Source organism: Equus asinus, chromosome 7, assembly GCF_041296235.1.
Source record: "Equus asinus isolate D_3611 breed Donkey chromosome 7, EquAss-T2T_v2, whole genome shotgun sequence".
Taxonomy (NCBI): domain Eukaryota; kingdom Metazoa; phylum Chordata; class Mammalia; order Perissodactyla; family Equidae; genus Equus; species Equus asinus.
In genome coordinates this window covers 81,576,716-81,590,603 of record NC_091796.1, presented here as the reverse complement: position 1 = coordinate 81,590,603, position 13,888 = coordinate 81,576,716, and the positions used below count along the sequence as shown (strand labels likewise).

Below are 13,888 nucleotides of genomic sequence, written 5' to 3'. Positions count from 1 at the left end.
ATTCAGGTTTCATCTCTTGTCAAGGTGGTGTCTTCTGACTCCCCCGTTCCACTGAGGGGCCAGGTGGTTTTTCCAAGAAAAGATTCCTCCTTTTCCCCCTTGCTTCTCACGAAAGGGTAATAGTTGCTCTACCTTTGTCATGCTGTTGATTACAGGTGTGAGAGGCATGTGGGTTTCTGTGACAAACTGCCCTCTCTGTGCTCAGCATTCAGGCCCGGTTAACAACCAAGGTCTGGCTTCAGCCCTGTGTCTGGTTCAGGGTGAGACTCTTTTGCATAAGTGCATTGGCTCCTTTCGCCACCTCATTGTCAGCTTTTGGGCTTCACTCAGGGCTGGATGTAACAACAGCATGAATCACGGGAAGGAAGGAGTACCCCATGAAGCCAAGAGCCGCTGCAGATACTCCCACCAGTATGACAACCGAGTTTACACCTGCAAGGTGAGTCCTCCACGCTTCTGTCTGCTCCAGCAGCTGGCTGGCTGGTCACCGTTTCCTTTTGGAAAGACTGGCTTGGGGCCACTCTTTGCTGCATCCAAAGTATTTGATATTAATATTGAATATCTGGAACTTCTCCTCAGTTGTAACCAAAAGAACTCACATGTCTTTCTTGCTGGGGCTCCTTGGTTTGTTTTTTGAAGCTTGTTTTCCCCTTATTCTGTTGAGCTTGTAGGCAAGGGTCATATACATTGACTATTCATTCCTCTTAAGAGAAGTGTTCTTCAGGAGCCCAATTTTGATTGATTTCTCCTGTCTGTGACAGGGGTATAATTTACGGCTCAGTTTTGGGGCCTGGGATGGGTGCACATTCAGTTCATGATCATTCAGGGCATTGGCTTCTTTGAAGAAATGAACTTTCTTCTGATTTGCTAAACTCAGGGTCTGTAAACCCTCAGCTGGTATGGTTTGCGGGGAGCGGGGCTGGACAGGGCTGTGAAGAGGCCATGGGTCTGGCGTACAGAGAAGAAGCTGGCAGAGTGCCCCATGTTTCAGGCCTGCTATGAGAGAGGCAAGGAAGTCAGCGTAGTACCCAAGACATCTGCTTCCACCGACTCCCCCTGGATGGGCCTCGCAAAATACGCATGGTCCGGGTGAGTTAAACGACGTGGCTAAGGGTCGTTTGGTGTGTTTGTCTCCCCAGGCACCTGGCTGGGTAACAATCTCTATTTGCCTTCTTCCTAGGTATGTGATCGAGTGTCCTAACTGTGGCGTGGTCTACCGGAGCCGTCAGTACTGGTTTGGGAACCAAGATCCTGTGGATACAGTGGTGCGGACGGAGATTGTGCACGTGTGGCCTGGAGTAAGAGCTCTTTGTTTATTTATCTTCTTTCTTTTGTATCATTCAGTTATTCATGTGTGCGGATAAGTGGAACTTGTTTAGAATTAAGGTTAACCATGAGTTTCACTATATTGGTGGTTTAGGAGGGCTTGATCTGGAGAGCCTTTCTTGTTCTAGACCTGTAATTATTTTGATTCCTTCTTGCAGAAATATTAGAAGCACAACTTAAACTAGAAATCTTTAGTTATACTGCCTTAGCAAATGAAAATTTTTTCATTTTCCAAATGCATATGTTTGTATAGATGTATTTATAATTTACATGCCATTTATCTGCTTTTTTTCTCATACCACAATTTTATTTCCACATTGCTTCCACTTTTCATGATTCTCATTTGCAGTCATTGTGTAATACTCTATCTAGTGTTACAGTTTGATTCTCCATTCCCTTCTTTTTGGACATTTATTACTGTGTATGATTTATTATCAAAGAAAATGCTATAGTGACCATCTTCATGTAAGAAATCCTTTGTTTTGGGAAATTTTCTTGAAGTATATTCTAAGAAGTAGCGTTACTATAGATCCTTATTACTTTTTAATTTGAATTTAAGATGTTGGAAACACCTGTTTATGAGGCAGTGCTATGGTGCTTTCATTGTACATTAAACCACAATTCACATTTGGAGTTATGCATACATCACAACACATCCGAACCTTTTCCCTTCATGGATTTTCTCTAAGGGACTTATTTTACTTGGTGTTCCCCTTGCTGGGTGATCCCTGAGCCTACGGTCAGCCTAATAGGCCTACCTGCAGATCCACCTTTGAGCTTTCCTGGATCCTATGGGTACCATTTACCTATAGGTAAAATTGATGATTTCCTTATTGTTTTGTTCCAGTTCCCAGCCCCACTGAAATTTGCAACTGTGGTGTGGTCTCATTTCTGGAGCCCTTTGCATGATGGTCCAGGCCATCCTGTCTCAAGGATTTAATGTGGCCTTGAATAGTATAATTTTCTCACTAGGCTGTTATAGTAATGTCTTTTGTTTTTTGATCTGTGTTACTTCTTTCTTGTAAAAGCCATCGTCTCTATGGTAAGATAGTTTTTATTCCAAGAAAACGGTAATAAACATAGTTTTATTTTAGGCTACATTCCTCATAGTCCTTGGGGTTAGGGTGTACAGTCTTCTCCCCTTCTGTTTGTTCACTCGTTTATTTATTGTTTCAACATACATTTTTGAGTGTTATGTGCCCAGAATTGAACTAGATACTTAGAAAAATCCAAAAACGAAAAAGATAGGTTATTGTTCTCAGAGAGTTCACAGTCTAATAGGGAGTCAAATACATAAACAGGTATTTCACTTCTACATGGAAGTAGGATTCCTAGAGGTGTGTGTACAAGTACTAGAGGAACTGAGTGGAAGTGCTCCTAACCCAGCCTGGGGTGGGGCCTTCCTGGAGGAGGTGTTATCTGTACACGAGTATCTCCTGGATTGGATATCTTGCTTGTGGGCAAAGTAAGGCCTGAATTGAACAGCCGTGCCCCAAGTCTTATGGTCAACTTGAAGAGAATAGATCAGTGATAACTGGTTGGGTGTGATATGCCTAGAAGCCACAGAGATTCCTGGTCTGTCTCCGTTCTTCTCTGGCAGGGCCCCTGTGGTTCTGAACTGGCCATGGTGAGCTGTGACCCACCCGAGACCCCTCTCTCCTTCCTTTACGGCCTTCATTCCAAGCCTGACAGGAGCCTGCTTTTCCTTTCAGACCGATGGATTTCTGAAGGACAACAACAACGCTGCCCAGCGCCTCTTGGACGGGATGAACTTCATGGCTCAGTCGGTGTCTGAGCTCAGTCTTGGGCCCACCAAGGCCGTGACCTCCTGGCTGACAGACCAGATCGCGCCTGCCTACTGGAGGCCCAACTCTCAGATCCTGGTACGGTATGCAGGACACCCCCGCCTCCTGGCACGGGCCATGCTGCTTGTGCCACTCTGCCCTGTCCTGAGCTTGTTCTGGGAGTGGGGCGCAGAATTTCTCTCCGTCAGCTCTGCTCCCAGAGTATTGGAAAGGGTGGGGTACCCTGAGGCAGCCAGGGTCCTCTTCACCTACTGATTTCCCTTTGGGTTATTCTGCATGTATTTTGTTTGTGGTGGATTTTAATTTCCTTACCTGCAAGGGCCAATTATTGGTTAGATGTCTGAGGTATAGATACAGGCATACCTCGCTTTATTGCACTTTGCAGATAATTGCGTTTTTTATGAGACCCTCCACCAGCAAAAAGGCTCAGATGATGGTTAGCATTTTTTAACAGTAAAGTATTTTTTAATTAAGGTATGTACATTGTTTTTTTAGACAATGCTGTGTTACACTTAATAGACTACAGTGTAATGTAAACGTAACTCTTTATGTACACTTTGAAACCAAAAAATTCACGTGACTCACTTTATTGCAACATTTGCTTCATTGCAGTGGTCTGGAATTAGAACCTGCAATATCTCGGAGGTATGCGTGTACAGAATCTGGAGGAAAAGTGGCCTTTAGAGGTCATTTAGGGTCATCCTCCACTTGATACATAAACCTCTCAGCACCCACAGCAAGGGAGGACCCAGCTTTGGCCCAAACACTTTGGGACAGGAAACTCACTCCTCACCAACTTCCCAGAACTGTGAAAAAAATGAATTCTTGTTGCTCTTCTGGCTAGAATTAGCGTAGTCCCTTCTGAGAACCCTGTGACTCAGCCAAATAGATTTGAGGTGCCTTTCCAGGTCCTTCTTGGAAGGAAATGATAATCACAGCTGTGGTTTGGTGGGGGCAGTCTGTGTGGCTAGGGGTCTTAGGTCCCCTCCATTAGGATTATTGGGGTCCTGCCATTCCAAGATGCTCCTGGGGTCTCCCCCGGGTCTTGTTGACTTTCTCAGCTGAGCAGACATGAGTGATACCTGCCTCTCTGTTTGTTTTGGGCTTGGAACAGAGCTGCAACAAGTGTGCTACATCCTTCAAAGATAACGACACTAAGCATCACTGCCGGGCCTGTGGGGAGGGCTTCTGTGACAGCTGTTCATCCAAGACCCGGCCAGTGCCCGAGCGGGGCTGGGGCCCTGCACCTGTGCGGGTGTGTGACAACTGCTATGAAGCCAGGAATGTCCAGTTAGGTAACGTGGGGCCGGGAGCTGCGAGGGTGGAAGGGGGAACCTCTCTCCTTGGCACTGGGTGTCGGGAACTGGACTCCACATCACCAGCCCTGTTCCTGCTGGCATCCTCTGCTGAGAGCAGTTGCTCCCCTGGTCTTGGCCAGTCATCCTCTAAACTCTTTGTTAACAGGGTCCTGTGTTTATCAGACATGGCTTAGACTGAGTCTTCTCCCTGGAGAAGGTTCTAGGTCATGCTCCTAGAACCTTTCTGGCTTACTTTAAAGGAAGGTTAACAAATAACTCCAGATGGTTGTGGTAAAGGACTAACAGATGTCACCTGACCCACAGCACAGACCCTTGCCATCATTATAAGACAGCCTATGGTTCTCTGGGAGAAGAATCCAGAAGTGCTCTGCTGTTGCCTCCTGAGTTTTCCATTTGGGAAGTGACTGAGAGGTGACAGCTTTGCCTTTTTCACTGTCTACAGATGTCACTGAGGCACAGGCGGACGATGAAGGTGGGACACTGATTGCTCGGAAGGTGGGCGAGGCCGTGCAGAACACTTTGGGAGCTGTGGTGACAGCCATTGACATACCACTAGGTGGGCCTGGCACTGCTTCTCTTGGGTGTAGTGAATGTGGAGTGAGTGGTTTTGGAATGCCCTGGGCTGTCATTTTGTCAAAGGTTTGCTGATGCAGATTGAGTTGGGCAGTAGGGAGTTGACTGAAAATTGACATTTGCTTGCTTCTGCTGCATACCTTGGTGGTTTTGTATTTATTCCTGGGGGCCATCCTCTTATACCATCTATTGTTGCATAAGAAACTACCTGATAATGTAAAGTCCGAAAACAACCATCATTTTATGATGTCTCACAACTTTGAGTCAGGAAGGGTAATTATTCTGCTCCAAGTGTCATTGCCTGGAGTTCCTACCCGACATTCCAGTATGGCAGCTGGACTGGTCTCAAGGGCCAAGTCAACCTCGCTTATGTGATGGGTGCCTTGGAAGGGATGCCTGGAAGGCTGGGCTCAGTAGAGGCCTCTCTCTCCCTGTAGCCTCCAGCCTCTCCATGTGGTTTCTTCAGTGGGTAGTTGGACTTCTTCCATGGTGGCTCAGGGCTCTAAGAACTGATGTTCCAGGAAATGGAAAATAGAAGCTGCCAATCTCTTAAGGCCTGGGCCTGGACACTGGCACTTCTGCTGTGAGTCTCCTTTAATCATAGAGCCTGCCTCGGTTTGAGGGAGCGGGCAGGATTGTCAAAGAATTTGTGGCTGTCTTTAATCCACCACATAGCCAAGCTATTATTCATTTAAGACTTAAGATAGCTTCTCAGCTCTGGATGTGAGGGGTACTTGTAACCAGAATGGGAAGAGGGAGAGGAAGGAAAACCCACCAGTGTGGAGGGCTTAGGCAGGGTTGGCTGGCCTGGGGTGTTTCAGCCCATTGTTGGGGAGAGACCAAGAACTCCTGGGTGGGTGGTGATGAAAACTGCTTGGATCGGATTTAATCATTGTGGCTCAGATGTGGACAGATGAGGAGCCTTAGACTCAAGGGTGTAGAAAGAGATGGATTTGCGCGGGCTTGTAGCTCAGGTTGCATCTGGTCTCAGGAGTACCTGAGAGAGGCAGGGGCTGCCCTTGGCCCAGAGAGCCTGCCAGCTGGGCTCACCAAGCCGTGATCTGCTGAGCACTCGCTGGCTGTCGGGTCCCAGGCCAGTGTGTTAGACACGTTATTTCTTATGATGCCCATAACCACTCTTGAAGGTGGGTTGTTAGATAAGTAAGGTAAGGCCCTGAGAAGTAACCTTTCTTAATCCTGCAGCTGCTAATTAACTCGTGCTCAGTGACACTGGGATTTGAATGAGGTATGACCTCATTCCAAAGTCCGGACTTCTTTATTGTTATGCCAGCGGTTCTTAATGCAGCTGCACTTTGGAGAGCTTAATATGCAGATATCCATGCCTAGGCCCAGCCCCAGGATTCTGCCCTGGGTGGTGTGGGGTGAAGGCTGGGCGTCTGTGTGTTTTAAAAGCGCTCTGGTGATCGTGTGCGCAGTTGGATGGTGAGCCTGTGAAGTGTCTGAGGGAGCCTTTCTGTGTGGCGGGACTCGGGGTGTTGGATCCGGGTGTCCCACCCATTGTGGTTCCTTCCCCACCGCAGGTCTGGTAAAGGATGCGGCCAGGCCGGCATACTGGGTGCCCGACCACGAGATCCTGCACTGCCACAACTGCCGGAAGGAGTTCAGCATCAAGCTTTCCAAGCACCACTGTCGGGCCTGTGGACAGGGCTTCTGTGACGAGTGCTCCCATGACCGCCGGGCTGTCCCCTCTCGAGGCTGGGACCATCCTGTCCGAGTCTGCTTTAATTGCAATAAAAAGCCCGGTGACCTTTAACCCAAGCTCCCTCTCCAAGTCCTTCACAATTCCTTAGGTTCTCAGGGTTAGAAACTGAAGTCTCGTTGAGGTAGGCCCTCCTCCTGGGCACCTCTTGTGGTGTGTGCCCTCTACTCATCCTGGGGCCACTTTCCCACAGTGGGGGGTGGGGCAGATGGGCCGGGGTGAGCCTGGGAGCAGGCCTGAAGGCGTGAACCCCTCAGGGCAGGGGACCGAGCAGCTTATAGCAAAGGGGAATGAACCTGAATCCGTTGCATTTATTTCAGTTAAAAATAAAGACATATACCCGTATATACGTATGAAAGGAGCGTGGAGTGTGTTCAGGCTGCTGCTGGCTGCAAAGACTCACTCATGTGTCCCCAGCACAGGGCTAAGGTGGCAGTGGCAGCAGGTCTTCCCCACAAAACCGAGCCCAGTCCAAAGCCACTGCGTTGCTAGTCACCTTTCGCTGCTTCTCTCCGAGCCCTCGAAGCCTCTCCTTTCCTTGCCTTTTCCCAGCTGCCTGGGCAGATTAGCTTCCCAGGTACTTCTTGCTTGGAATAGCCTGGAGGGAAGCGACCTGGGCCCTCTGGAGTTGGATCCCGATTCTTGGCCTAAGCTGTTGCAGTGAGACCACCTAACTTAGTGTGCAGGTCACCAGAGTGGGTGGGGGGTGAGGGGTAGGGTCCTCAGCCCTGAGAAGTCAGCGTGCAGGGAACGTGGCGTCCCTTGTACCTGGGGAGAGCCCGGAGGAGACCGGCCTTCCCCTGCAGTGTTTCCTGCCTGTTGATGCTGCTGTGTGCCCAGTCCGCTCTCCCAGAGGCTGCCCGCCTGCTTCCTTCCCTCTCCAGCCCCTCGAGCCCGCCATCCGCTTCTGAGTGTTGCACTAGGATTTTTATCGCTTATTTTGAAGTGTCTTAATTCTTTGTTCCCCGGACATGTGACCCTTCTAGCAATCGGAGGGGTGATCATGAGAAATCTTCCAGGGAAACAGAGCACAGAATGGACTGTTAGTTGTTTTTTTTAAGAATATATAAAATTTCAACAGATCATTAAGAAAAAATTCTCTCTCCCCGGTTCTTGCAAGAGAAGTCAAAAGAACTTTTGTTTCTCATCAAGAGCTTGGACATCCATATCTATCGTGACTGGAAAGACTGAAGTGCTGAAATCCTGTCATTGTGGTGGATTTTATCTTCACTGGCCAAAACGAAGAATTAAAAGTGACATAGTTCTTGACTGAACTGGTGGGTGGGCCGAGCTTCGGGGAGGTACGTGGCGGTCGTTCCTGGCGTGCGTGTCAGTGTGATGTAAGCCCTTGGAATGTTGGTCCTTCTCAGACCTGCTCCCTTACTGCCTCCTGTGGCCCAGCGACTGCGGCCCTACTCTAGTACTGTGTATTATCAATTCGCCATTATAAAGGAATCTTCCTGCTCAATATGGACTGTGCGGACTCTTTCCTTTCACTCCCTCAGTAAATCTTGCTTGATGAGAAAGTAGCTGGTGGCTTTCACAGAAGCCAAGTGAGAGGTCTATTTCTAGGGTGGTTATATTTTACCTGAAATATCTTATTCTCTAACAAGAACTTAAAAAAAAATAAAAATGTAGCTGAATACCACAAAGCCATTATCATACATTTCCCCCAGCTATTACATAAAAAGCATGCCCCAGGCCAGCTTGCTAACTGGGACCAGGAACTTTGTGATTGTCCCTGGTATTCCTTTCGAGCATGATAACTCATGGTCCCAGGACTCGTTCTCGTGCTCAGAGGGCTCCACGCGTGCTCACTCACCCTGCTGTTGTCCTGCGCTGTAGCTGTTAGCAGCACTTTCCACAGTGGGTGTGGGACCCGATTGTGGGTGGGGACCCACAGCCTGGGCGGGGCTGTGCTGCACAGTGGTAGCTGTTGCTTCACAACTTGTGTTCCCCGGGTTTCACTCTGGTAGCTGCAGGACCACAGTCCATGGGAATCCTCGCTCAAGGAAGAGACCCTGGGAAAAAATGTTTTTCTCTTTTTGTCTGTCACTCCTTCTTCATTCCCCTGCCCTACCTTGTCTGGTCAACTTCTGCGTCCATCCTCCTCATTCTTGTGGTCATTGACATTCTGGTCTTTGTCCGTTCCCTTCTTTATGGCCTCATCTTCTTTTCCCTTGTCTGTCTTTTTCCTGTTCCTGTCCATTTCGTCCTTATCGTCTCCTTTTTGGGTGAGTGGGGCAGGGTGGGGAGGGTTTGGGGAGAAGAGGTGAATGGTGGTGGCCTGTGTTAGACCTGTTTGTCCTGTTGTCGTGCGGGGGCACCCTGAGCATGAGTCTGCCTCGCTACACAGGAACGATGCAGAATAATCGGAACTCCCGTACACTAGTCAGACCAGCAGAGGAAAGGACGGTAACCCAGTGTCAGAGTAATAGGAGGTTCCCTTTTCTTGCTCTACATATCCAGTCCCAGGCTCAACTCAATATGAAGTGAAACCCAGCTAGATACATGAAAACAAAGGCTTAAAAAAGCCTATTGAGCTATCATACATAAACATTTCAGCTTGAGTAATTTTCTGAAACTGAATACACAACCAACCAGCACCCAGATGAAGAAATAGAATCTAACTGCACCCCAGGAGCTCCTGGTCCCCCCCCTCCCCCTCCAGGAGTACCCACCGTCCTGACATGGAATAGCACAGATTAGTTGCCCCCTTGCAGGGGGTGTAACACAAAGGCTTCAGTAACTTTCTGGCTTAAACGACTTGCTCACAGGCGGAGGAGACAGTTGTAGAACATAGCCCTGAGAGCCGTGAGCAGACACTTCAGCTTGTGACTGAGAACTAAGCAATGGGACTCAGTGGGATCCTCACGCATCCCTTGGGTTTAACTCTGCTGGTCTGACTTACTTGGGAACTGGAAAAGAGAAGAGAACCAATATTTAGGTGCCTGTTAGAAGCCAGGCACTGTGCTAGGAGCTTTATATGGTTAATTCTCACAACCACACTGGAAGGTGAGTAGTAGTGTTGATGTTTTCCCAGCTGAAGACACTGGCTCACGGAAGTTCAGAAGCCCAGGGTGGCCTGGCAAATCAGACTGGAAGCTGGGCTTTGAGTCCAGGCAGGCCAGATGACTCCGGAGTGATGAGTGCACGCTGCTCTGCACCAGCTGCCCTTGGCACTGCACTGCAGAGCTGCTCTTAAATGTTCTTTCTCCCTCTTGGGTTGTGAATTCTTCTGCATTTCCAGATAAGATAAGGTCAGTATCTTTTCCTTAAGAGGAAGGTTAAAAGAAAAAAATCAAGGTATTTCTCCTATTGTCTCAGGAGGGCTTAGCTCTGTATCTCATTGTTTCCATTGTCCTCAGAGGTTCTCACAGTAAAGGACAGTAATCCTTCTTTCACTAAAAACAGCAGAGAAACTGGTTTAGGGATCAAGCAAGTTGGTCTAGCCTGTATCATTGGAGCTAAGCTTCCAGTTCTTAATTAACGGTAATTTTGCAACCATATTTGCGTGTTCAATTTCAGAACTACCATCAGTCAGGGGAAGAAAACTGAACCCACAATGGTAGCCCGTAACTCGCCTCATCACTGACGGAGTTAGTTTTAGTTACTGTACAAAATCTGAGTTCTACTTTCTGTTAAATTACACCCAGTGCAATCTTTTCTTTCTTTGTACCTAGGAAACTCATAGACTTATGAGCACTAAAGATCATATAGTATGGAGGTTTATGGGGTCAGAGAATCTGTAATTTAGGAATATGCTTACAAGAGCAGAACTATCTTGGGAACTGCCATTTGTAGACAACAGCATATCTTTCTGTGTTTTGGCAGAGTCCACCAGTATATGATGCTAATACTGAGCGATTTCATCTACTGCCATGGTTTCAACTGCCATCTTCTATACTGATGATACCCAAGTCCTTAACTCTAGGCTGATTTCTCAAGACTCCAGCTTCATCCCTAGACAACTCCCTTCGATGTCCAGAAGATACTGCAATTCAGAGTCTTAAGTAGATTTCCCAGTCACCATGTCACCTGGGTTCTGGCCGCCCTGCACTGTCAGCAGTGTTTGTATCTGTGTGCCTTTGCTCAGATTATGGCCTCTGCAGAGAAGGTGTTTTGCTCTTGCAGCAGCTGCTTTTATTCAAATGCAGCCAAGAGTGCAAGTGGGTGGGTGGTAGGAGCGAGCAGGGAGATGCGAGCAAAGCTAGGACAACAGTCCAGAAGTCGTCTGCAGGAGCAGAGGCGGCTGGTCTTGAGGAAAGAGGAAAAAAGGGAAAATGAGGTCCAACTGAATGAACCCCAGGAGATTGTAATCTTCCAGAGGAAAAGAAAAAATCCCATTCTAATAGAAAGATTCTTGGACTTGAGCAGGAGACCCAGCTGGCTCTGCCACTTGCTGGCCCAAGACCTTGGGCAAATCACCTTTTCAGTTTTCCTTTTCAGTAAATTGGAGCAACCATCACCTGCTTGAGAGGGTTGTAAGAATTCAAAGGGAATAATGCTGGCAAAAATTGTCCATTCAACATACCGAGTGACTAGCTGTGGCAAGTGCTGGGGAAAGGAAGCTTCCTGGAGGAGTCTGTGAAGCTGAGACCTAACAGTTGGGCTTTCACAGGCCACAGGGGCAGAGGCCCAGATGAGAGAGGAGCTTGAAGCATTTGTGTTCTGAGAGCCCCAGGTGGGAGGTGGAGATAGGGCAACAGGATGAGGCATTCGTGATCAACTCTCAAAAGGCCATTTTATTCGGAGGCACAAGAAGCCATTGCACGCAGGGATCTTTCAGAAAGATTGTTCCTGTGGCAGCGGCCACGCAGGGGTGGCCTGCAGAGGCAGACTGAGAGGAGTGTGCCCAGGGGCTCTTAGCAACATATACAAAGGGTGAAATGGGAAAAGAAACTGAGTTCAGCCTGCAGTAGTTTTCACAGATGGTTACATAGGGTATTTAGACCAGGACAGATCTGGGGCTGACAGGTAAGAGAGGACTAACTTGGTTTCAAAGGAACTTCCAGGGACCCTTGTTGTGGGACACCAAGGATGCTGTCAGTGCCCTCCAGAGCATGTCAGGCCAGGTGAATACTAAGGTGGCTACATAGCAAGATGGAGTGTGAGGCAGGCGTCGATCTGGACATTGTTGATAAGCAGTATGTGCCACTGTTCTCTTATCTCTGTTGAGAAGGCTACAGGCAAGCAAAGGCCAGGCCACTCAGCAAATGGTTTATCATAGCTCAGTGCTGCTGCCACCATCACCTGCCCATTCTCTACCTTTGTCACGGGGGAACTGGGCAAAATGCCCTAGCAGACCCGCAAGTGAAAAATGCTTCAAGCCCGTGTAACATACTAATCTTTGGGACACTGCGTTAACAAGCAAACAGACCAGAACGCTTAACCAAATTCTCAGGTAAGTTTAACCATGTCTCATACGACTTAGGCCAAATGTCAGGAGCACTGGCTGCTAACCAGAGATCAAGAACAAATTGTTAAGTTTAAATGGGAGGTTTTAAAGGAAGCTCCTCCTCCTTTTTTAAGCCTAAGGGGAATCTAAAATGATTCTTAGACAACTATATTTGCCTAACAAGAAACCTGGGCTGTGGCCCAGTTGCTAAGAGAACTTAGGAAGGTAGGTGGGAACAGGGTCACCCACGTCAGCACTGACCTGGTATTCTCGGGTAGTCAGATTGTCTCCACTGTTTGGGGAGAGATCAAAGTTGGACTAAGCAGCCACCCATGGACTCAGCTCCACTGAAACAGTCAGTATAGAAATGTGGGGAAAGCTCTGTTAGATGTGCAATACCAGTGATGCTAAATTGCAGGTGCTGTAATGAATGAACTTGTAGATTGTGTAACTTAGAACTTGAGGGGACAAAGGTATGGGTGGATATTAGGGTCATGGCTCAGCATTCATGCTTGTTTGTGCTCTTGGGCAGGGGCATGTCACCAAAGTTAATCCAAAAGACCCTGCAGTGACAATGGCCACCTGGACCCTTCAGTCATACAGATATTTCCCGGGACCTATGTGCAGGTCAGTATGCCAGGGGTGCAGACAGGGACAAAATCCAAACAATTAAGCACATGAGAATTTTGGTAATTAGTGAGCTTCTTACGATTGGTGAGTGCCAGAAAACTTCACTCACAGGGTGATTAAGGATCGTGAAATGTTAGCATTGGGTGTTTCCACTTGCTCCGAGCTGCTTCCTGATTTCTCCATACACCAGCTGTGATACACAAGTCAAGCAATGTCAGTGACTGGAAGAGCATGAAAAGTAGAAAACGGGATCTGAAGTCATCGGGTTCCAAGTCCCAGCTCTCCACTTAACAGGTCTATGATCCACGGCAAGTCAGTCAATGGCTCTGAGCCCAGCTTTTCTACCTGTAAAATGATGCTAATAATTTTTAAATCACTACTACTCTCCTCTCTTCTTTATGGGTTGTTACAAGGATCAAATCAGGTAAGATGGGGAAATTCTTTATAAAATACGAGCACTAAAAATATTTGTCATTAAAATGTAGCTCCTCTGTCAGATGACCAATCTGATGGTCTCCTTTGCTTATTTTGGATTTGGTTCTCTGTACCTTAAGTTGTATGAGGGTTCTGGCAGGAAACAGATGGAACACTCAAGGGACAGCTGAAGTGTCACTGGTGAAGCATCCTGGGCTAGCAACAGTGAGGTGCAATTACCAGCTGGAGGTGTGAATGGACAAACAAAAGTTACTGGAACCCAGAGAGAGCTGTGTTCCAGTAGAAGCTGTGGCCTTGGGTGGAGGAACCCAGTCACAGCCCCCACAGCCCAGCAGGAGGGGAGCCAGGGAGTCAACAATCCCACCTCACTCTCCTCCTGCCCTCTTTCCTGCTGGTACATCCCATTGCCTGAACCCAGCTGGGGCCAGGGGGCCCTCTGAAGTTGTCCAGAGAGGCCAGCTTCCTGGGGCATGAGCAGAGCAGGTGAAGAAGGGCACTGAGCGGATCTGGAGGGGCACTGGGAAGCTCTCCAGCAAAGCCATTCAAGCTGGTGCAGTCTCTACCCTTCTTTCTTTTCCTCACCTAAGATCTAAGTAGACATTACTGCAGCTGGTCTGTTGCTACAGTAGCCAAGCTCCATGATCTTGTAAATCACTAACAGATGCAACACACCACCACGGCA

At 48.1% G+C, this 13,888-nt stretch overlaps 1 protein-coding gene across 2 annotated transcripts in view; it reads left to right on the top strand.

Moving 5' to 3' along the window:
- Positions 1-8,211, top strand: part of ZFYVE1 (zinc finger FYVE-type containing 1) — a 46,845-nt gene extending 38,634 nt beyond the window's left edge. For both annotated transcript variants that reach the window (XM_014835738.3, XM_070514021.1), the window contains exons 6-12: positions 331-439; positions 992-1,089; positions 1,181-1,298; positions 3,039-3,209; positions 4,246-4,426; positions 4,893-5,006; positions 6,565-8,211. In XM_014835738.3, coding sequence (XP_014691224.1) covers positions 331-439; positions 992-1,089; positions 1,181-1,298; positions 3,039-3,209; positions 4,246-4,426; positions 4,893-5,006; positions 6,565-6,797 — 1,024 coding nt within the window. In that variant the 3' untranslated portion in view covers positions 6,798-8,211. The remainder of the gene's footprint in view (positions 1-330; positions 440-991; positions 1,090-1,180; positions 1,299-3,038; positions 3,210-4,245; positions 4,427-4,892; positions 5,007-6,564) is intronic.
- Positions 8,212-13,888: the final 5,677 nt, after the last annotated feature.